At 27.1% G+C, this 25,098-nt stretch overlaps 1 protein-coding gene across 1 annotated transcript in view; it reads right to left on the bottom strand.

The window, feature by feature from the left end:
* Window positions 1-5,757: 5,757 nt before the first annotated feature.
* The window catches only part of LOC100208858 (ras-related protein Rab-2), a 47,396-nt gene continuing 28,055 nt past the window's right edge, over window positions 5,758-25,098 (bottom strand). The window contains exons 3-8 of the mRNA XM_065820268.1: window positions 17,889-17,956; window positions 13,368-13,450; window positions 13,049-13,141; window positions 12,407-12,443; window positions 12,174-12,317; window positions 5,758-6,541 (exon numbers count right to left, since the gene is read on the bottom strand). Coding sequence (XP_065676340.1) covers window positions 6,446-6,541; window positions 12,174-12,317; window positions 12,407-12,443; window positions 13,049-13,141; window positions 13,368-13,450; window positions 17,889-17,956 — 521 coding nt within the window. The 3' untranslated portion in view covers window positions 5,758-6,445. The remainder of the gene's footprint in view (window positions 6,542-12,173; window positions 12,318-12,406; window positions 12,444-13,048; window positions 13,142-13,367; window positions 13,451-17,888; window positions 17,957-25,098) is intronic.

The raw sequence follows: 25,098 nt of genomic DNA, 5'->3' as shown, positions 1-25,098 counted from the left end.
TTGTTTTAAATGCAATTCATTTATGCAAGGCTATAACTTTATTAATTAATGACTAACAGGTACATTTTATGTACAGTAAAGCTGCCTTGACTTGAGGTACCTTGATTCTAGAAATGTTTTATTACTATTTTGTTATTGAAATGGTATCAATGTACGCTTTTTAATGTATACTTAATACATATGTAATATATACCAAATTTTTATAAAAATTATATTATACTAAATTATGTATTTAGTATAATATATTTTAACATATCGTAATTATAATAACAGTATATCATAATTAAAAGTGTAAAGTGAATAGAATATTTCTTTAATTATGAAAATTCTCGTAATATGATCTAACTTTATTATTAATTTAATTATCTCAATATGAGATTGTCAATCATGTGGTTAGGATATTGAAATCGCTACAAATGTAATAAAAATAAACTCTATATTATCTCACCGTTCGATTTTAAGTTAGCGCTTTACCAAGCAAGCCTTTAAAAGTACCTATTAGTAAAACTTTCCCTTTTACTAAGGAGAAATTTTCTCCATATTAAAAAGCCAGGGATTGTCGACCGTGTTTTATATATAGATATTTAAATACACATTTATAATCTTTTGAAAAAATTTAAAAAAAAGGAGTTAAACTTCCTCCAATTTCATGGGGATCCTCCTCCGCGTACACATTTTTGCACCACAAATGTCTATCTAAAAAATTTAGTGCATTTAAACCCAACAATATTACTACCACGTTCTTTACAATTCACTTATTTCTCCGTGAACACACTTTTGCAATATTTGCTTAGTACTTAAATTGTCGAAATTACTATATACCATTTATTCTTAGAGATGACTAAAAAAGTGTCCCAAATAAATTGAAAAGTGTGTGCAATATGGTTTATATTGTGACAAGAGATATTTATTTTTAATCTATATTCGACATATGGCATTTTTTTGCAAATACAGCCAAAATGCTTTTAAAAATCGGCAAGTTTCAAATTTTCAAAAAATTTAGCTAAAATCATAAGAAGTTTGTTGCAAAGTGCCAATATTTATTATAATGAATTTTGTTACTTTCCATGGAAAATATCAAAAATTCGTCACGTTTAAGATACGTGGAAAGTAGCCAAAATCACTTCTTGACTTCGTGAATTTTCAAGGAAAATAGCGAAAACTCCTCCATATTAAGTTCGGTAAATTTTCACGGAAAATAGCATAATTGCTTCGAATTTCCGTGAATTTTCACGGAAAATAACATTTATAAAATTTATATTTATAAATTTTATAATTTTTTAACATTTATAAAATTTATATTTAACATTAATAAAATTAAACGTCACGAAAACTTTGAAAATACCAAGCATCGAGTTTAATAGAATATAATATCAAATTAAAAAAAAATATTCTCAAAGCAGTTAACGAGTCAATTAATACTTTAAACTGTACATTTATAAAAGATAAATTCTTAATATTGTATTTTTACTTTAAAGCAATCAATACAACCCTGCATTGAAGATTTTTTTGAAAATCGGCCAGAAAAAGGACGAAGCCAGGTCATTTTATAGGTCAGTTTATTCGAGTACCATAATGGGGTAAAAAAAATGTCGAAAAAATATTAAAAAGTGTTTTTTTTTAATTCTTAAGTCCAGATTAGGGATGGCAAAAATCCCGGAAATTCTCAATCCCCGGATTTCGGGAATACAAATTTGTCCTTGGGAAATCCCGGGAAATCCCGGGATTGAATGAAAAACTTACAATCATAGAAGATAAAGCCTGCGAAGAACTTTTAATTATCAAACACTATTATATGATTAATTTAACTGATGAAGTAAAGTAATTTAAACTATAAATTACACCTTTAAACGATAACACAAAATAACAATGTGTAAAAATAATATAAGTATACATCAATATATAAGAGTTACAATTCGTTTTGAAAGCTCCACCTTAAAAAACTCAAAGCGTCCATCATTTCATCGTTTAATCGTGTTCGATTTTTAGAGCATAAAAACCCAGCGGCTGAGAATGCTCGTTAAGAATCTACACTTGTTGGTCGTATAGATAGAATATAGTTATACACTTTTTGAAGGTGATCACCTCTTGTGCCACCATTTTCAAATATAAACATTTCTTTTTGAATCTTAGAAGTTATACTTTCTACCCTTATAGGTGTTGTTCGTATAGCTATCAATCCTTTTTCCATAACTTTGTTTAATTGTTCACTAATTGTTTTGACTTTCTTATCACCTTCGTCGCTTCTTAAAACCTGGTTTAGCTGAACATCACAACTGCTGTCTGCTGCTGATGCTATATCTGCGGGATGAAAACGCTTTAGCATGCTTACTATAATCTTTTTATTTTGATTACTTGTATTTGGTACAAAAACATCTGTGATTTTCGTTGATGTAACCTGGCCATTATGAAGATAATAAACTAAGCTACTTAATGGTGTTCTCCTCTCTTTAATTCGGCGACTCAAAGCAGCATACAGTTTATTCCCGATTTCAGATTTTTGTTGTTTTATTTTGGTCAACATAAACTCTAATGCAATGTCAGCTGTAATTAAAGTTGCGTCTCGTCGACAAAGTGCTTCCACAGTGGCTTTAACAGGAGTCAAAAGTGCTACTAAATCAGATACAATTTTATATTCATTTTCGTCCATCTTAATTGAATTGTCAATTTTGGAATCCAATTCTAAATCTAGAAATGCCTTTTTAACACAATATTTTAATTTATCAAATCTTTCAAGCATAAGCAATAAGCTGCTCCATCGGGTTTTACAATCCATAATCAAATGGATGACCTTTCCAAACTCAATTTTTACGTACTTTTGTAAATAATTTTCATTTTTGGTTGGGGACCTTTTAAAGATTTTTACAATTTTCCTGACCTTTGTTATAACAGGTCCAAAAACTTGGTGTTTAATAGTAACCTCAGGGGTTTCATTAAACAAAAATGAATTATTTGAATCTTGAATACAATCTTCCTCTTCAGAAGCATAGTCATTAATACAATCATTATCTTTTTCTTCATCACTGTGGTTCTCTAAACTTGCAAAGGTAGTGTGCTCATCATCTAAAATTTCATCGATTTCCAAGTAATTATGGTCATTTTTATAAAGAACTGATATTACTGCCAGCTGTAGAGCGTGGGCAAAGCATAATTGTTGATCACTTTCTATAATTTTTCCAAGTTTCTTCATGACGCTTGCACCATCCGTGGTAATACCAATGATATCGTCCTCAAGTTTTATTTTAAAATTGTTGAGTCTTTCGTTTAGAAGTGAAACGCACTTTTCTGCTGGCATAGATCCTAAAATGCGAATCAAACCTAAATTCCAATAACTTTTCAACTCGTGTACGTTCACATTCATGTATCTGCAGTTTCCAAAAGAAGTCCCACTCATCAAGCGTTAAGGAAAATTTGAAGCCTCTTGATATTCGATCAATTATTTCCTTTATAACTAGTTTTTTAACCTGTTCATAGTAGTCTAACATCATTTTTCGAATAGTGTTTCGTGATTTTGGGACATTTTTAAAGCCTCGTGCAGCTAACCCAGCTTGTATATCAGAAGAGTTGCAAATTGTATTAAATGATATACCATCTTTTGCTGCCATACGGGCAAATACTTCAGGTAGGCATTCATCTTTTTTCGATGTTGTTGGAAAATAACTCGTGATTTTCGGTTTTTTATTTTTCGGTTCTAATAATTCTTTTGAAGTTGAAGGTGTCGTGAACTTGATTCCTGCGATGTTAATTTAATTTTATGTATGGAAAGTAAATGGGTATGAAGACCTTTCGTTGAACCACCAGCAATTTTTAATATTTTTTTGCATGTAATTACTTTGCATAAGGCTGTTTCATCTGCTCCTTTTAAAAAATGTTTCCATATGAGATTTGTGCTGTTGAATTCAGCGTAGTTAGTCATGATATTAGGCTAATTTCTATCTTATTGGAAAAAAAAAGTTATATTTTAAGCTATTTATTGACTAATTATCTTTATTCATAATTCAAAATGAACTTATGTGAAAACAATTATACTTCGAATTAATAAATAAAGTTTATTTAATATACCTTCCGTATTTGATAACTTTTAATGTTAAAAAACTTGTGACAATCACGCAAACGTTAAGAATTTAAAAAATAAAAGGAAAACATTGCATGGAGAATAAGCAGCTCAACAAATTTTATAGCGAAAATTTAGACATTTTAAATAAATAAATTAAGTTTAATCAATGTTTGTTTTAATTTATTGTTTATTACAATCCCGAAATCCCGGGAAATTTTAGAGACTAAACCCGGGATTTCGGGATCATGAATTTGTCTGTAATCCCGAGATCCCGGGATTGCTATCTCCAGATATAAAAAACAAATTAGTTTAAAAACAAGTATTAAATATTGTAATTTAATAAGCTAAATAATATTTTTTGATGTGCTAGAACCCCAAAAAAGCAATTTAAAACAGTAAACGTACCTGTCAAAAAGTGTAAATAAAAAAACTACGCAGAAAACAACTTGAAAAATCTTCTAGCTTCTTTTTTAAGAAACTTTAAAGAACAACCTTCCACAGGTCAACATTTTTTTTTTCAAGTTTTGCCACTGAAATAAAAATGGCAATTAGTTTTGAAATTAGGTAGTATTAAAAAATTCCCCGAAAAATTCGTCAGTATTTATATTCTGATCTTGTCACACGGAAAGTCACGTGACTGAAGTGCCTAATATGATTGAATTTTTCTATTCTAGCTGTTGTGTACACTATAAAATCAATATTTATAGTCATTTCTTCTGATAACTATCATGAAAAATGTTAGCATGGAAAAAAGAATCAGTGGGCAGAATTGTAATTTCTGTAAGGACACTAAACAAGTCTTGGAAACAGAAAGGAAATATAGTTTTATCTAGTTTAACCATAATACAAAATCAAGAATATAAATGTTAATAGTAATACATAATAGTTTTTGTGATCAAAATAAAAGTCAGTGAAATGTAAAAAAATGAAAAATATTGAACTTGGTTTTTTTACTTGCATTTTTCTCAAAATCATATTTTTTGGGCTGGCGTCGAAGATATTTTCAAAACGAATTATCAAATTAATTTAAGTGGCCCACTCGTTTATTTTATTAGCATTTACAACATACTCTAAAATGATTACTGCTACTCTCGTTTAGTATTTTTTAAAGATTTTGTGCCCTTAATTACCCCCATTTATGCTAAATTTACAAAAATGCTAATATCAGGGATGCAGAGTCCCAAAAAGGACTCCGGATTAGAAAGTTACAAAAAGATTACTTTATCCTAGTTTTTGGTATCCAGGAGCTCTAAAAATTTAACTAAGTTTATGGAATACTAATAGGAAAAAAATTAGGACTTTTAGGTTAGAGAAACAATCGTTTTTTGAGCCCGGAGTCCTTAGGTATAATGGCAGCAAGGACTCCGGGCTTAAAAACAACAAGTTTCAAGTCGTTAAATCTCATGAATTTTTTTATTACAGCAGATAATAAGTCAACAAACATGTTTAGAGCTTCTGGACACTACAGACTTGGAAAAAGCAGAGATATAATCCGGAGTCCTTTTGGGACTCCGCATCCCTGGCTAATATTTTATCTAGTTTTAGTCACAATGATTCGTACACACTCGTATCACTCGGCACAACGACATACATAATATATAACTAGCTCAATCATAAATTATGAACAGCTGCTGAAAAATTTTCGTCGCCTTTTAAATTAAATTATTTTTTAGCTTTCTAATAGTTTAATAATTACACAATTTGAGAATAAAAAAATATTTGTTTAAGTTGGATACAATTTTTTTTTCAAATTACTGTACTACCAAAAATAACTCTATAAACAATATTTGATACCTTTTTTTACTAAAATTGGTATCCGGCTTCATTCATGGCTGACATTCAGAACTTTGACAATTTAAAAGTAAATAGACTTTTTTAATACAATTACCTATACATATATTTGTGTCAAAAAATAAAGAAAATTTCCACGAATTCTTCAATAAAATAAATATCTTTTTGAATCATGGTGATTAACTCAAATATCACAAGGGTGACATTTTCGAAAATAATTTAACAAGAATAATTTGTACAGAAAACTTATTACATTTTATAAGAAAAAAAAAATCATAATTTTTGTCCAACAAAAATTTCAGCACACTAAAGCAAAGTGAAATTTTGGCGCCAATAGTTGTGGTTGCAAAGCAACGCGAACACTAAAATATTACTAATTTACAGAAAATAATTTAAGTACATTAACGAAAGATTTATGTAAAGAAACCTGTAAATAATAAAACTTTAATCATGGGTATTTGGTAAGGAACCGGTGAGTTCATATAAACGTATTATTCATAGAATATGAAAAAAGCATGTCATAAAAACAAACTCTAATCGCGCATGACTTCTAAAAGTCTTAGGAAATATTGAAGCTTTTTCATTAATAAGACGTCTTTAACAGCAACCACCACTTTGTTGATTTGCCGCCCCACCGCTTATAGTAGATGGAGAAGAGTTTGTATGTTGCGGACCAATCTTTATACCGTTAGCCTAAAAATGAAAAAAACATCAAATAATAAAAGCGGAGATGGCTTGTTGAATGTTATTTCAAAAACGCAATAGCATACCCTAACACGGGGTTACTTTATGCCTTGCAGTCCTACTTGAATCCACTTACAGAAAATTTGAGTTTCATGCCTCTCCTGTTCGTTTTTTCTATTTTTTAATTTATATATGAATAATTCTGTTATGAAACCATATTGCCATTGCCGCACACTAAATAGTTTAACTTTAAGTTGGATGTCAAAATTGAACTGAATTTGCTAGTGAAAATCACTTGGCAGAACTTTTATGTGGTTTGTTATTATCGCACACACTACAGAGATAAAAAAATCTCTGAGTTTGCTAGATCAACACTTTGGTAAAAAGATTAGAATATTTTTTTAACTATTTTTTTATTTAGCTGTGAGAAAAAAATAACTAATCACATTTAAATTAGTTTTTACTTTAAACCGGACTTAAAGTAACCCCATATCATTTATTAAATCTCCAATCATTTTATTTATATTAAATAAATATACTTTTTATTTATTTATTTTGGTGGTATGATTTATTTCTTTATTAAATGTATTGATATCATTATTATTATAACAAGTATAATAAAGTTAAAGTCATTAACAATTAATATAATATATATTAATAATATATATAATATTATATGTTAATGACTTTTTTGTTGTTGTTATTTGTCTGCTTTTGAATTATGTTAAGTTTCTGCTTTGAATTAGTTTTTACTTACTATTTTCAATATTCATTGCTCTTCACAAAAGTTCCTTTACATTTTTTATTCATAATAATAGTATTGTAATAATTTTACAAAAACTGTATTTTATACTGTAAACAGTATTTTTGTTGTTGGTAAAATATATTGATTGATTTATATTTCAGCTTATGAAAATGCCAAGAATGTATTCTAGGAGACTGGGCTCCAGAAAATATGTAGATTATTCTCAAGAAAAGCTCCAACAGTGCCTTAATGCTATTAATGAAGGCAGAATGAGTCAGAGAGTAGCATCTAAACATTTTGACATATCTAGAATTACTATCCAAAGTAAACTAAAGCTAAAACACAATGGATAACCAGGACATCATACAACATTTACTGCTTTGGAAGAATCTGCTTTTGTTTCTCACATCTTGGCAGTGTCTGAGTTTGAATTCCATGTTGATGAATTGGATTTTAGATTTATTGTAAAGGATTATCTTTCTTCCCAAAACAAAACTGCTCCACAGTTTATAAACAATTTTCCAGGACTTAAATGAAGTAAATTATTTTTAAAAAGACATCTTATGCTCACCACGCGGTTGGCAGCTAATGTAAAACAAAATCGGTGTGCTGTTAAAGAAAAAACCTTAAGCGAGTTTATTGAAAACCTCTCCCAAGATGTTACAAATGTGCCAGCAGAAAATGTATACAACTATGACGAAACAAACCTAAGTGAAGGCCGCAAAAATATTATTTGTCGTAGAGGTTGTAAATACCCTGAAAGAGTAATGAACTCATCAAAATCTAATATTTCAGTCATGTTTTGCGGCAACGCTGGTGGATGTACAATATGTACATCCAGCAGCGTTGGATGTACATATTGTACATCCAGCAGCGTTGCCGCAAACTTTATGTTGTCTACAAATCAGAAAATCTGTGGTCAACGTGGACTGAAAACGGTCCCCATGGAACTAGGTACAATCGCACAAAACATGGATGGTTAGATAGTGTCACATTTGAGGAGTGGTTTACTGCTCACCTGCTTCCTATACTGAAAAAAAGAACAACTGGAAAAAAATTCTCATTGGGGATAATTTATCATCACACATTAGTCAGAATGTTTTAAAACTGTGTCAAGTAAATAACTTAGTATTTGTGTGTTTACCTCCTAACTTGTCACATTTGACACAGCCTCTTGATGTTGCCTATTTTAGGCTACAAAAAAGTAAATGGAAAACTGTTTTGAATTCATGGAAAGAATCACCTGCAGGTAAAAAATCAACAACACTTCCAAAATGATGCTTTCCATCACTACTAAAAAAAGTTCTGGAATTAATAAAAGACACTTCAAGTGAAAATTTAATATCAGGTTTTGTTAAGTGTGGAATTTATCCTTGCAATAAAGAACCTCTTATTAATCGGTTGCCACTGCAGGATCGATCATCTGTTGATCTAAACCTTATTTCACAAGCATTTATCAGTCATTTGAACGACTATCGTGCAGACCTTGTAATTTCAATATTAAAGCGCAAAAAGAAACTAAATGTTCCACCAGGAAAAGGAATCTGTCCTGACTCAGAAGAATCAGAAGTTATACCAATCAAAAATGCCCTAGAAGCACCCCAGAAACGAAAAAAAGTTAAATGTGATATCTCTAGTGCAACATCTAACAGTTAATATACGTCTAGGCTACGTGCCTTTTAATCTGACTAAAACAATTATTTTTAAACATTAAATATTTATATAAAGTTGTTACCTAGTTACCAATTTAGTTATTTTTTTATTATAAACAGTTATTTTTCTATTATAGAACAGAAAAAAAATTAATACAATATACAAAGTTTTCTGCATAATTTCTATTTTTCTCTTGCTTTAAATTGATCTGAGGACAATTATTTAAACAAAACAGAAGTATTTCTTGATGTAAATTTTAGGTAAGTATTTGCTCTAACATTATGAAAGTATTTACTTAAGTAATTTGTAAGTAAATGAAAAAAAACAGCGCAATAAGTATACATGGCTTAAAGAAACACCAACCCAGGGTAATATTATGCCACATTTTAAAAAACTAAAAAGTATATCTGTTAATAATTTATTTTATAAATCAATGAGCTTGAATTAAAGGTTGATATCTTTAAAAATATTTTGAATAAAAAAAAATTGAAAAAAAAAGTATTTCTTGATGTAAATTTTAGGTAAGTATTTGCTCTAACATTATGAAAGTATTTACTTAAGTAATTTGTAAGTAAATGAAAAAAAACAGCGCAATAAGTATACATGGCTTAAAGAAACACCAACCCAGGGTAATATTATGCCACATTTTAAAAAACTAAAAAGTATATCTGTTAATAATTTATTTTATAAATCAATGAGCTTGAATTAAAGGTTGATATCTTTAAAAATATTTTGAATAAAAAAAAATTGAAAAAAAATTTTGAATAGAGCAAAATTGATCGTTAAATCTAAAAATTGCAATTAAGTGGATTGAAGTAACCCCATGTTATGGTATATAATTTTAAAGGCCAAGATTTAAGCTACCGCAAAATGTAATTTTGAAGTTTATTAACATCTTGAAAGCTTGAATTCGATAAAAAAGATATATATAAACTATTATAAACTATTTTTATATACTATAAACTATTATAAACTATTTTTAAATATATTTTGATTTAATATTTTAATGATATTTTGTTGACCAACTGTGGTCATAGTTATCAGATAATGAATATCAAGTTACATAAAATGAACTGTTTAAAAAAGAAGACATTAATAGGCGTAAAATACTAAAACCAATAAAATAATATAATAGTGAAATCAGTTAAATTATTGTCAAAATTGGTCCCTAAGTTCTTGTTTTAACGTTATCCCTGTCATCTTGATTTAGAACAGCAGATAATTATAATTATAATTTTTGAAATTTATTACTAATATCTAAAAAATTCAGTTGTTTTCTTTCGTTTTCAAGTTCAAAAGTATATTTTATGGAGGAGTTTTGCTCATTTAAAGTTTTGAGAAATAACTCTTGTTTTTCTTTCATTTAAATTTTTCAATTAAAATCACTCACATGGTTATCACCCACATATTTTTTCTTAAAAGTTATTGGTTGGAATGAATCAACAAAAGCTATCTTAAGGGGTCTTTTTTCTATATTGCAAAATGCAAAAAAATTTACTTAAAAAACTTGCTTAGTAACACTTAAAAGGGTTTGATTGCTCATTATTTGTCAAGTATAAAAACTTTCAAACTTAATCTTTTAGTAATTTTTTACTTTTAAAAATAACATTTGCTTAATGAAAAAACTCAATATTAAAATACAATAAAACAAATATTGATATGTATTAAAACAGAATATAACTTAATAGAAAAAAATTTGGAATGCGTTATGAATGATAATGATCAAATAGAATAATGGAACTTGTTAGGAGATAATAAAACCAAATATAATTTATTAGTACAGCATAATTTATATAATATAATTTTTTAGTAAAAAATTACTAAAAATTAAGTTTAACAGTTTTGATAAAATTATAAAACTTGTAAGTGTTATTAAGCAAGTGTTATTTTTAATACGTTATTATAGTGTTATTAAGCAAGTGTTATTTTTAATACGTTATTATAGTGTTATTAAGCAAGTGTTATTTTTAATACGTTATTATAGTGTTATTAGGCAAGTGTTATTTTTAATACGTTATTATAGTGTTATTAAGCAAGTGTTATTTTTAATACAAAAATAAAATCCGAATTTTAGCTAATTCAGGTCCAATTGGTTTATTATTGATGGCAGTCATAGCTGAAGTGGCATAGCTGAGGTTGGTGTCACCCAGTGAGTTAAACTTTTAGTGGCACCCCTTTTAGACTAACAGGTGAAAATCCTCTAAATCTAGAAAAAATGTCCTTCAGAAAAAAAAGTTCTGGCATATTTGCTTTTTATTCATTTAGGTGTCACCCCTCTGTGCCAGGTCATGATGGTCTTTTAACGTATTCTTTATTAAACAGATTGTTTTATGTAATTTTTTAACATTATTTTCATAACTTGATAAGGCTGACCACAATAGGTCAGCTAAATAACGTTAATATTTTACTAAATCAAAATATATTTGAAAGTAGTTCTTACACTGCCTTTTTTTAATCAAATTCAGACATTATTACTATGGTGTCTTACACTCCATCAGACAGATCTTTTAACACTATTTTGTAAATTTCAATTAATGTTGACAGTTGCTTTTTGTTATCATGAGCATTTTTATTTTAATATTATATATATTTATATTTTTTATTATTATTATTATTATTATTATTATTATTATTATTATTATTATTATTATTATTATATATATATATATATATATATATATATATTCATGTTCGTGATAACAAAGAGCAACTGCCAACATTAATTGAAATTTAAAAAAGAGTGTTAGAAGATCTGTCCAATGGAGCGTAAGACACCATAGTAATATTGTCTTGACTTGATCTGCTTCTCACTATGCGAAAAGTTTATTGAAATAACTTAAAATATTCTCAAACAACTGAAGACTTTTGGGAAATCTTAAATCAGGTGCTGTAGGAACAACACGTAACAATTTGTTATCTATATACGCAATAGTAGAATAAATACATTTATATAAAAGAATATAACAGCATGTAACAAACTTTGTTTATTTCATACATAACTGAAAAACAGTTTTTCATCTAAATTTTTTATTTTTAATGATTAATGACTTAAATCTTCATTCACAAAATATATGGTTTTAAAATAACCATATATCTCAGATACTTGTTTTAAAAATTAACACTAGTAATGATAAGCCATTGATTATAATTTTTCAGTATGAAAAATATTTTTTTAATAAAGATAAAAAAAAAATTATAGTTAAACTTCTATAGTAATAGTTACAAGCTAAATAAATTTACTACCTCATTGTTTATGTCAAAAACTCCTTCCTGAATTTTCTGGTAAATTTCTTTTGCTGTACCAATAAATGCTTCTTCAACATTTGCAGCTGTTTTGGCACTAGTTTCCATAAAAATAAGACCGTGTTCACGAGCAAAAGCTTCTCCCTAAGTGTTAATGTTTAACTCATTATCTCATAACATTTTATAACAATCTGCAAAATTCTTTTCGTTCTATATTATTAAAAAGAACAAACCTCTTCTTTTTTCACTTCTCTTCTTGCTTCTAAATCACTAAAAAGATAAAGAAATAATTACAAAACAATAACAAAGTGACATGCCAAATAAAAATTTTCAATAACCATTTTATGCATTTTTTTGTAACTATCTTTACATAAATGTCATATACATATTTTAAATTAACATATTACAATCTTAATTAAATTTATTATAAAACTTGTAACTGCATTAAATATTTTTATGTCTGCATTACAATTAAATTGTTATTATTTTTTTATATTGTTATTATATTTTTATTGATATTATTTATTTGATATTATTTATTTGATATTATTAAATTAATATAATAAAAACTTTACAATCAGTATTTCTTGCAACAACTGTAACATAGCTACACAACCAACAATAAAATTGCAATACTGAAAACCTAGACATCTGGTTAAAAAGTTTAATCGAAAAATTTGATTTACTCGTAAGTGCCTACACTAGGGACAGAACCACCAAAAATTATTTAACTAAAAAAACCTTAAATGAAAAAAAACCTATGATTGGCCTAAACTTTTAGAAATTGGATCTATCTCTGATTTTGGATCTATCTTTAACTACTTTTCAACTTTCATTTTTTTAAAGAGATTTTTTTAAATATCTATTATATTAACCTTTTATTTCCAATCAACATGATAACCATGTTTGAACTTGAATGCTGTCTTGCATCCTCTAGCCACGTTGTAAGATGATTAAATGTGTCTCTCCTGTAATACATATTAACATAAAAAAATATTTTTAACAAAATATTCAATTAATGTAAATCAGTATAAATCCGAAACAAATTAAAGATAAACAAAATTAATAAAACAAAATTAATGTAAATTATTAATAAAATATGTAAACATACCATTATAACATAAAGTTAAAAAAATCTTCATTTAAAAGAATAAAGAGAAAAAATTTTTTTCTAAATAAGACAACTATGATTACCTTGTTATATCATAAACAAGCAAAGCACCTGCAGCACCCCGATAATATGACCTGGTAATTGATCTAAATGATTCTTGACCTGCCTGTTTTGTAAAATAAAATAAAAATATTAATTACATAATAAATCCTTTTTAGATAAATTTTCATTTCTCTCTTTCAGTCTTTTAACATTCTTGAAGCTCCAGTATACCAGAGACTAGAACCAAATTGTGATTATAAAAGTTATAGCCTTTATGGTTTCTATTACTAATATGTTTGAGGAACCTCACAGAAAAAGGTAACAAGTCTTAGTTATTTGTGCTTCAATTTTCATAATAGTTAGGCAGGTAGAGAAACTTGAAAATGAGATTGTTTTCATCAAACATTTGAACACATAAGGTGTAATTTTTGTAATATTCATGTTTGATACTTGTCAAAAAGCAATTTTAGAAAGTGTGGAGAAGGTACTCTTTGTTTCACCGTTTGTGTTATTTCCTTTACAGCTAAAAATACCTTCCTATTTATATTTTTCTGCTGTATAATTAAGGATTAGGTATTTATAATTAAAATGTTCCATTCATTTAGGCCTGTATTTAAAATTGTTTATTTTAGGACTAATAGTTAAAAAATTTGTGAAACAGTTTTTGTATGTTAATTCATATTTTTATACCAATTATAGCTTAAATTGGTATAATAGTAACTTGTTATGCTGTATGACAATACACTGATTGTTCTACAGAGAGATAATAAAAGAAATCATGCTACAGCATCATGTTATGTTGTATGACAACACACTGATTATTGTTCGATACGGAAAGATAATGAAAGAAATTGTATTGTAACAACTTGTTATGTTGTATGACAACATCACTGATTTTTGTTAAACACAGAGAAATGATAAAATAAATTGTACTATAGCATCTTGTTATGTTGTATGACAACATCACTGATTATTGTTCGACACAAAGAGATAATAAAAGAAATTGTCCAATAGCAATTTGTTAAGTTGTATGAAAACATCACTGATTATTGTTTGACATTTTTTATTAGAGTGATAATGAAGCTTAACTTTGCACAATAAACCAACAGCCAAAAATGAACCTTCAAGGTTTTCCTAAAAATTTAAAATGATTCCTAAGCTCAAGAATTGGCACTCTTTCAAATTTAAACATGTTATACCTTGAGTGGTTAGCACACAAGACCAATTTAGAGAACCAAGAGGTCGATTTCAAAATATAGCAAAACAAAAATATATCACTAAGATCCATGCCAGATATATAACAGAACTTATTCCTTTATCACCAAAAAGATATTGGTATCTATATGACAGCATCTGAAGTTTGGATCCAGAACATGAGCAAAGATGATATTTGTCAAAAACCACCATGAGCAGTTTATAAGTTTATACTTTTTACCTACAATAACTATGAGAATAATATTTTCTATATAAATTAGTTTAGTAATAATAATATTTATTAAAATATTTCATTATTATCCATGAGTAGTTTAAAAGAAAAGTTTTTAGAAATAGGAGTTTTAAAAATAGGAGGTTTGTGGGGCAAACTTAACGGTGAAAGTCAGTATACCCTAAAAACAAAAAAATTTTTTTTTTTTCAAATAATCTTTTTATGGGCTATGTCACTTTTATTTAGTAATAATGGCTAAGTAATAAAAACATAACTAAATTGTTTTGTAGGTGAGAGGAGAAAAATATAGTTTACAGTTTCTGAAACACCATCCATCACCACCCAGATCAGTTTAACTAACAGGTAAAGAAATGGCTGATGATTTAGATTTTTCCGCAAGATTGACTTTAGTAAAAAGAAAGCTATCACATGCTTCTACTGCAAATAGGTTACACATAACATAAAATAAACAAGTTAGACAATAGATTTAAAAAGCTTAAAATAGGTCAAGTTTGTTCTAAAAGAAAAGGATACACAAAAACTTTCTGAAACACCCAAGACCCAACCATATATTTCCAACACTCAAGACCCAACCGTAACTTACAAACAAATTATAACTAATGATTTTAATTATAAGATATAATAATGATGATGATTATTATAAAAGTTTGTGACTTGTAACAAATGTTATTACAAAAAAGTGATCAGGTAATTAAATGAAGAGTTGATACTTTTTAAATTTATTAGCTTGATTAATTTTTTTTTTAAATTTTCAGTGATTAAAATATAAGTACTAACTTAATCATTAGATAGAATTTTGTGCAATTTCATAAAAATTTGAGTTTTTGTCTTGCACAAAAATATTGTAAACAAGCAAAGTATAAATATATAAATAGATATAGTTCTAATCTTTTTTATTTTTTATTCCTCTATGCAGCTGTGCTCAAGACTTTATTACTAAGATTTGAAACAGGCTTTAGCAGGAAAGGTTTGCAGGCTTTTGCAGGAAAGGTTTGTTAAAAAATTTTAAAAATGAAAATAACTAAACTATAGAGATATTTTAAATTAAAAAAACTATAAACTAAAAAAAGAAAAAAATGCGGGTTTAAATCCTTTTAATAGAACCTTTCTTTTTTGATTCACTTAGTAGACATCAAAAAAATATTGAAGCTTTGAAACTTTTAGGTAGATTATCAAGTCAAATCTTTCTAACAGCAGTATTAAAGCTATTCTTGAAGGTCTACACTTTTTTTTATTTCCAGTAACTATAGGAGTACTGCAAGGTTCAATCTTTGCTCCTGTATTGTTTCTTATCTACAATGACAATCTTCCTGACAATTTTACATCTAAAGTTGCTCTATATGCTGACAACTCAACTTTATAATCTTGTCTTGACAAAAAGTGCTCACTTTTTGATTGCTTAGAACAAGCAGCCAAATTTAAATCTGATCTCTCTTCTGTAACAGCTTGGGGAATGTGATGGCTTGTGGATTCTAACTTATTTACTGCAAACAACTATCACAATATTGTTGACACTCATATATTGATCAATAACAACCAGATGAAATGTGAAAGCACATTTATCTGCCAAGCTTGGACCCTCTCACATTGTTGTAAAGTTGCATTTCTTTTTTTTTCTACAAACACTATTATAGTAGCTGCTCAATTGAGCTATCATGTCTATCAACCAAAACTCATTTTCATTTGGCTTGTCATTATTTAATAAATAGTATGATGCATGAATTGATAATATATAAAGTATCATTTTTTTTTTTCTGGCACCTGCTGCAACCCCTGATAAATCTTACAATTTTGCAGGGGATCGGGTTTGTAAAAAGTTCTATTTTTAGCTGAGGCTAGGAATCCAGATACTTACTACTTCATATACACATATGCGCACACTTCTGCTGTTAAAAAAAATTCTAGCATAATGTCATATACAAATAAGAAAAGAACATTATGGAACCATTTAAACCACACAAGTGTAAAACCATGGGAGAAATAATATATATACACATATTCTAAAACAGACTTAGCTGGTGATAAGCATATTTACAGGCCTTTTTGATATTTAAATAAAAAAGCTTATGGATAAAATAAAATTGATTACATTTTAGTATTAGTTCGCTTTTTTATTGAAATGATTTATTATTTTATAAACATTATTTTGTACCTCATTTCTTCTTATTTTCATATTTAAAAAATTCCTTTGTTACTCTTCTTTTTTGTGAAACTTTTTTTCAATTTGAAAAGTTTAAAAATCGTTTTGAAATAACACTAAGCAAGAGAGCAAGTAATTATAAGAAAACACTTTTGTAATTAAAACTTGAATGAATAAGTTTGATACTTTTAAAAGTGTTTTCCTGTCACATATTTCAAATTTAATTAAAAATATTTAATTTAAGTTTTAAATAAGTGTGTATAATTTTTACTTTGATTAAGCTGTATTTTAAATTACAAAGTTAAAAACGCAACTATAAAAATTGCGTATTAAACAGTATATTTTATTTTTCAAAATTTTCAATATAAAAATATATAATTTAAATAGCTTTTAAAAACTACAAAAGTTCTTTGTTGATGTTATTTTTTTTAAATCTTATAAAAATTTTTTTTAATGAAATTCTTTAAAACATTTAAAAAAAAATCATCAATTATGAATTTTTTTACCATAGATATGCTCACAAAAACATAACAATGAATAAACATTTTTTTCTTTTTTTGATTATTGTGTAATTACATATTATATATATACATATATATGTGTAATTACATATTATATATTAAAGCGATATTTTATTTTAAATGCACTAGATGTTTTTTTACTATTTTTGTTTATGTAAGTAAAATCTGACTCAACCTAAAAAACATTAAATTTTCCTGTTAATATAAAAAAAGGTAATATTTACATGAGCTTTATTTTGCCAGTGTAAACTGACTTAAAAAGATGTAAGGGCAGGTGCAAGCCTGCCAATCCCGCTGAGGCCTATATATATACATACACACATACATAAATATACAAAATAAAATGTTTCTATATAATAAATGTTTCATACATAATCTTATTAATATCATTGCATTCAATGCAAATACTGAAAAAAAAAAAAAAAAAAAATCAAAATAATTTAAATAACATTACAGTATCCCATATTTGCAATTTTATTTGCTTTCCATCAATTGTAATCATTCGAGCTCCAAACTCAACACCTATAAAAAAAAGTTGTTAAATTAAATTAAGTTTGAACTATTAATTGAGACGCTTTTAAATTAAAAAAATATATTAGTTGTATGCTTATATTTTCAATGAGGTATCCTTTATTTATTGTATCATTTGTTAAATTCGTTTCTCTTTTCAGTTTATGGGTTATTTATTTTAATTTAAGCTGACCATAATCTCTTAAAGTGTCAGCATGCAAAAATAAATATATTTAAAAAAGATGAAAAAAAAAAAAAAAAACTTGAAAAAACAAGTGATTACAATAAATAAATTATGAACTTATAATGAACAAATATCATTATATGTTCATAATTTATTTATTGTAATTACTTGTTTTTTTAAGTTTATTTAAAAAAAAAATTCATTAATTTTTTTTTTAACTCATTTTTTTGTTATTTCTCAAATTTATTCAAGCATAGCAAGGTTAATTCATTTAAAAGTTAATAAAAATTACTTTTGAAATGTCTGTATTTCTCATGCTTTTTTATATGAAACTTTAGCACAATTATTATTTTATCATGTTTTAAAAACAAATTTTAATTTATTTTACTAGTTAAAACAATTTATTAACATGTTTACAGTTTTTTTAAATTTTATTTAAATCAGAAAGTCTATAGAGTTTAGTCTTGGTGTAGTTGTGTTAAACATGCAAAAGAAAAGAAACATGCTAAATAATAAACATGTAACTTTTTTAAAATTTGATACAAGATTTTTATTAAATTCATTCAAAATAGGAATTCAAAATAAGACAGTATAACGCAAAGCTAACTCAAAACAAGTCATAATGCCTAACATAACTAATATTAAAAAAATAGGGGGTTAATATCCTGCGGATATCAAACAAATGATTCAGACAAAGTAGCTATAATTTGGTGTGAAACTTGCAAAGAATATTTATAGCTTTTGAAAAATTGTCACAATAAAAATGAAGGCTGCATTAAATTAGCAACAGAAACGCTTGTACGCAAAACATCAGTGCAAAACATCAGTCATAAAAAATAATAACTTCTCAGACTATATTTTATATTCTCATACGCATGCAGAAGCTGTGTAAAGTTTATTTACATAAAATTACAAGTTCATACTGTGCTACACTTTCAAAGAGTATTTTTTTATTAAGAAATGGAAAACAGCTACTGTAGGAGAAATAAATTCCTATTTCCTGAGGAGGTTAGAACAAACAGATGGAAACTGCAAACGGGTGTTTACGCCTGTTTACAGTTTATTTTAAATTATATGCTGTTAACAAAATCTTTGGCAAATAAACTTAATTTGTATTTAAAAACAATTTTCTTTCTATGGTCTAATTAAAAAACCAATAAAAATGGTAAAAATGAGCCATATATATATATATATATATATATATATATATATATATATATATATATATATATATATATATATATATATATCCAGCGCGGAAAATAAGAAATCGAAGGCGAGCAGTCAATTTGACCGGCTAACACATGGAATTGATGGTCAATTGTTTTTTTAGATGGTCAAAATTTTTATTTTTTACTTTGTTTAAATTTCCATCTGAGTTCTTCATGATTGAAACTAAACACACACAAATAATTAATGCCTAAAAATTAATGTACTCATACTCTTTTTAAAATAATAGTTTTAAACAAAATCAATGCATTTTTTAAACGTAAACATGCTAATAACCAGGGATGCAAAGTTCCATCGATTTTTTGGGACTCTGTGCTCAAAAATTATGGACTCCTTGGACTCAGAAATTTTTTTTTTCAAAATCTTAAATTAAATAAGGATTTTTATTATCTGGAGTTTTTATGTATAAATGCCAGAAAAGTGATAGGGTTCCAATATTTTTATTATGAATAATATATATATTTTAGGTGCCCTAAGTAGTCTATTCTGTCTTATCACAGAGCACCACGTAAAAAAGCAATTAACAGGAATTCACTCCTCCTTCCTAACTGATGTCGCAAAACTTGCCCAAAGATGGGTTTGAACCACGGATCCTTTACATTTTAGGAAAAATAAGGGATCCATGGGTTTATGCAGCCGAGTGCAATCACTGCTTAAATCCAAAAGTCAATTTGTCCCGCTTTTGCTGGATAACAATTAATAAGAATAATACAACTCAAAAGATAACTTTTATTTATTTTGTATTATTGTATGCACAGAATTCTCAATTTCTTAGTTTATTTGAAAACATATGATCATAAAATTATAAAATGATTTAAATGTTTATTTACATTAATTACACTCTAAATTATAAAGTTACAAGAACAAAATATTACAATATCTACATTGTCAAAAAAATATTCAAATAAAAAACTTGTATGTTCGTAAAAAAAGCATATCATCAGTTAACTCAGATGTAAATTGACTACGATGATCTGGCGTCATGTGCTTTAAAACTGAAAACAGTCGCTCAACACTGACTTGGGATATGGGTAGCGACAAAGCGACTCGGCAAGCATCCCGTAAAACCTCAGGGAACTGTTTAATTGCTTTTAATGGGTTAAGTTTTAAAAATTCGTCTAAGTTGGAGGAGCTACCTTTAAACATTGATCGAATTTCCGGAATTGTTTTTAGAGCTTGTCGAAACTCCGTTTCAATTACGTCTAGTTGAACCTGCATTTGTTTTTTTGAATGATTCTTTTCAATCTCCTGTTCACACATCATAAATAAATTTGGTTGTCACTTTGCGTCTGGTGAAGCATCCTCTTCGTTTTCTGAACTAGAGTCGGCAACATGAACTGAAAAAGAGTTGCGTGCTACTGCGTTTTTAATTTTGTTGAGCTCATCATTCTTATTTTTATTAGCCAGTTGAATCAGTTTGTAATTATAAATTATAACTTACCTGAATTAGCCTCTCGATCATATTGAACTGGCTAGACCAACAGGTAGCCTGATCTAATATTTGAACAAGATGTGGAGCTTGGTCTTTGAAGAAGTTAATCCACTTAGAATTTCTTGCAGTTTTGACAACTTCTCTTGTATGACTGAGGAGTTTTTTTATTGTGGGCATCTTCAATGCATCATTCACGGCTAGCTGTAAAGTGTGGACAGCACATCTTTGAAGATGTATAACGTTCATACTACCGGCAACTCCACTTGCCAAGACTGCAACCGCATTGTCTGCTTTATTTTGACCATCTTCGTCAAACTCATCAGTTTCAACTGAAAGATCGCCTTCGTCATCTTTGATTTCCTTAATGGCGCTGATGCCGAAGTCGCGCACCAATTTTATATTCACCTAAATATATTAATTATGATTTCAATAGTTAACTGAAAATTTAGTGAATACACGATTTTATCAAAAAAGTTTATTTTTTAAATGTTTTTATTGAAAATATTAATTTTAATATAAATTTAATTTACAATTTTCTTCATTTAAAAAAATTATAGATGAATTTCAAAATATGTGTTACTCACTGCTGCATTGTCAACACTGAGGCCTAAAATATTAATTTTATTGATTCCAAACTTATCTAAACACTTCTCAATAATTTTTTTAGTGTATTCCGCCGTTTGTTTTCCCTTCGTATCGATAGTGCCAAGATTGATCACAACAATTTCATAATTGTTTGAGTATTGCACATTTATACCGAAGTAGTGGCGCATATGCCTAGATGTAGAATCGACTTTTAAATTAATTAGCATTTCTGATCATTTGTCTTTGATTTGTTTGCGATGCTTTTTGGCAAGATCACTAATTTGAATTATCATATTATCTCTATTCATTTTAAATCTAACATGAGATGCAACTTTTCCACAAAGCTTTGAATAGGTTCCCGATCAAACGCCTATAGAAATTGTTTTTAGAGTAATAAATTTTTATTAAAAAATGGCAAAAAAACATTTTTTAGATTTTTTTTGAAATTAATAAATATTAACGAAAAAATAGTTTGAACCCGGAATGAAAGACCTTCAATCAAAACCAGCTGGTTTAAGGCTTCTAAAAACTCATCTTTTGCTATATGCAAATTAATTTGCTGCGGTACAAAACACTTTAATATGGATTGCTGTGAAGTGCTGCCTTTGATGGCTGTATGTTTTTGCTTCTTATTCTTTTTTTCTAATTGTTTTTCAAATTCTTCTTTTTCTAACATAATGACGAGCTCTGCGTGTTTTCTAGATAAATGTCGTATAAGGTTGCTAATGCGAGCTTTTGCGGCACCTGTAATTTCTTTACCGCATAACTCATTACTTTAACTTTTTTTGGGTACAAGACATTTGAAGCATACTACTTTACATCCATTCAACATTTTATTTGTACAATGAAAATGTCTGTAGATTGTATCTGATGTATAGTTAGCGGCCATTACTAGTCAAGATTGTTGCTCACGAGTAAACAGCAAATATTATTATTAATAAAAATGTTGTTATTGCAAGTTATTGTGAACATGCAAAGTAATTGCTCTCTGTTATATATGCTTCACCAAATTTATTTACCTGTATAAAATTAATTATCTGTATAACAACCCTCGAAAACATCGTTAGGAAAGTTGTTAACATGACCAGTTACGAATTGATGACGTTAGTAGTTTTTCCGTCAAAATTGTTGCACAAAATAATTTTTATTTATTTGTTGAGGTATTTTTATAAGCTTTCTTTTGGATTCTTTCTGATTTAGATGGTAGGTTTTTTACCATTAGTCTAGATTGTTAGTTTGACTCAATAGCGCAAACTTACTGACATTTGAATTTATTTTTTTTATTGTGTATAATTAATTTGTAAGTTAAATTTGATAGCTTTTTGTAAACCATATCGCTTTCATTGCAATTTTTCAGTAAGCATTATTGAAATAAAAAATTTCGTTTTTTTAAGAAAGTAGACTGAAAACCAATGTACATAATTATATTATCTCACAACATTTCAGGTTTAAATTAAAGAAACAATTTTTTTCTTAATAAAAGTAGTTATAAGTTTTATTTATTTGTAATTATAGTTTCACACTACTTAACAGTTTTAACAGTGCTTAAACAAAGCACAAATTCTATCGACAATTATTTTTAAAGAACTTTACTTTGGTAAAATATTCCTTTACTGCTCATCAACTAGTTTATCATTTCTAATCGCCGTTCTTTCTACGATAAATCTAAAAAGTTAATAATAACGGAATCACTTATGCGAAAAAATAAACTTCTAAACTAAAATATCATTTATTCTTAAATTTGGTACATATTGAAAAAAATTTGAACAAATAAATTCTCAAACATATTATTACCTACAGGTCTAGCCAGGGAGCGATTTTATGAGTATAACGAGGAGGGTGAGTCCTTCAAAAGTGACGAATGTCTTATAAAAAATATTTAACCGTAAGTCAAATGTTAACTCCCTCTCTTTTTAGGGGAGGGGGCAACAACCCCCTTTCCATACAACCCGTGAAATCGCCCCTGGGTCTAGACAATTGATGACGAGGAAATACTTTAATAAACAGTTCATCATAAGTACTTTCTTAATAGGATAAAAAATATTATTTTTTTAAAACTATAAATAAATAAACAAAAATTGTTACATATAAAATAAACATTAAGGGTTTCATTAAAAGTTTTATATTTAAGAAATATAAAACTTATAATGAAATATGATGACAAGCTTAAACTTAAAACACTTTATTTTCTATAACTAATTTTAACAAAAAGAAAATTATTAAACAAACTGTTTCTTTAATAAAAAACCTATTAGATCACTATTGCGGTTAAATGCTTTTACTTTATATTTTCTGAATAAACATCACATAAACAATATCAAAAGATAATTTAAATATCCTAAACAATAAAAGTTTTGGCTTAACGTAAAACTACTGAATGGGTAGGCAAATGGCCATTTCGCACATTTGTAAAATGCGAGCTGCGTAACTCTTCTTAACAAGGCGCGACATTCGAACCATTACTCAATCTGGCCAAATAAATAAAATCGGCAAAAAAAGAGGTTAGCTTCCCAGTCAAATGCTCTTTTTTAGTGCTTTGTGACAAGATTATCAGGTCTTTTTTAAGTATATCAATAACTTAAAAAAAAAAAAAAAAAAAAAAAAAATAGTCCTGGAGTCCTAAAATTTTTATGGACTCATAAGACTCCGGACTAAAATAGGGACTCCATGGACTCTGGACTGGGCATCCCTGCTAATAACTATTGTTCAAATTATCTGCTAACGTTAATTTGTTTAAAATAATGCTTGCGCGCAATTTTATTCAATTAAAAAAAGAAGTTCATTTAAGAAGTATAATTTAATGTTAAAGAAGATAATATCCAAGTAATTTAATGTTGAATTTTTTTCCTTTTTTAATATTAAAACAATTTTATATAATATTTAAAAAAATTTTAACTGAATACTTAATACTAAAAAAAATAGTTTTATGAATGCTATTGAAAAATTTCTATTCACCTCCATTAAGATGGGTAGATATTTGATGATTCTATTACAATTTAACAATAAAAAGAAAAAAACTTTGTAAATGCGCAATGAATCAATTTAAAATAAATTAAAAATAATTTCATTCATTGCAATGGCCTGTCAATAAAAAGTTCTCATCGGTGGGAAAAAGCTACAAAAAAAATTAATGAAAATTTATTAAAATAAATTAAAAAAAAAATACAGTTTGAGGAGAAAATGCTCTTCATACAAAAATTTTAAATAATAATTTTATATCTCTAATTTTAATGAGCAAAGATATAAAATATTTTTTAATCTTTGCTCATTTTAAAAACAGTAATTAATAACTTTATTAAACTCCTGAACAAATTTTTTACAATTTAAACTTGATACTTAATACTAAGAAGACAATTGTTTTATGAAACACTATTATATAAATGACTAGTGTTACATAAAATAAGATTTTACTAAACATATATATTTTTAAGAAGCTTATTATAGAAAATTTTAAATTTACCTATTAATCATTCATACATTTACATTTGCAGCAAATTCTTATGAGAAAATAAATAAAAGATTTAAAGCAAAAAAATTAAATAAAATTAAAAAAATGTTCTCAGTTAAATACAGCAATAATCATATATTTTTATTTTATTATAAAAATAATATATTAAATATTTTTATTAAAACAATAATAAAATAAGAAATTCATTTATGAAAAAGAGGTTTTTAACCTTCAGAAAAATAAAAGTAATTTATATAAGTGAAGCAAAAAAAAAA

The sequence above is a fragment of the Hydra vulgaris genome, chromosome 15, assembly GCF_038396675.1.
Source record: "Hydra vulgaris chromosome 15, alternate assembly HydraT2T_AEP".
NCBI classification, from domain to species: Eukaryota; Metazoa; Cnidaria; class Hydrozoa; order Anthoathecata; family Hydridae; genus Hydra; species Hydra vulgaris.
This window is presented reverse-complemented; position numbering and strand designations above follow the sequence as displayed.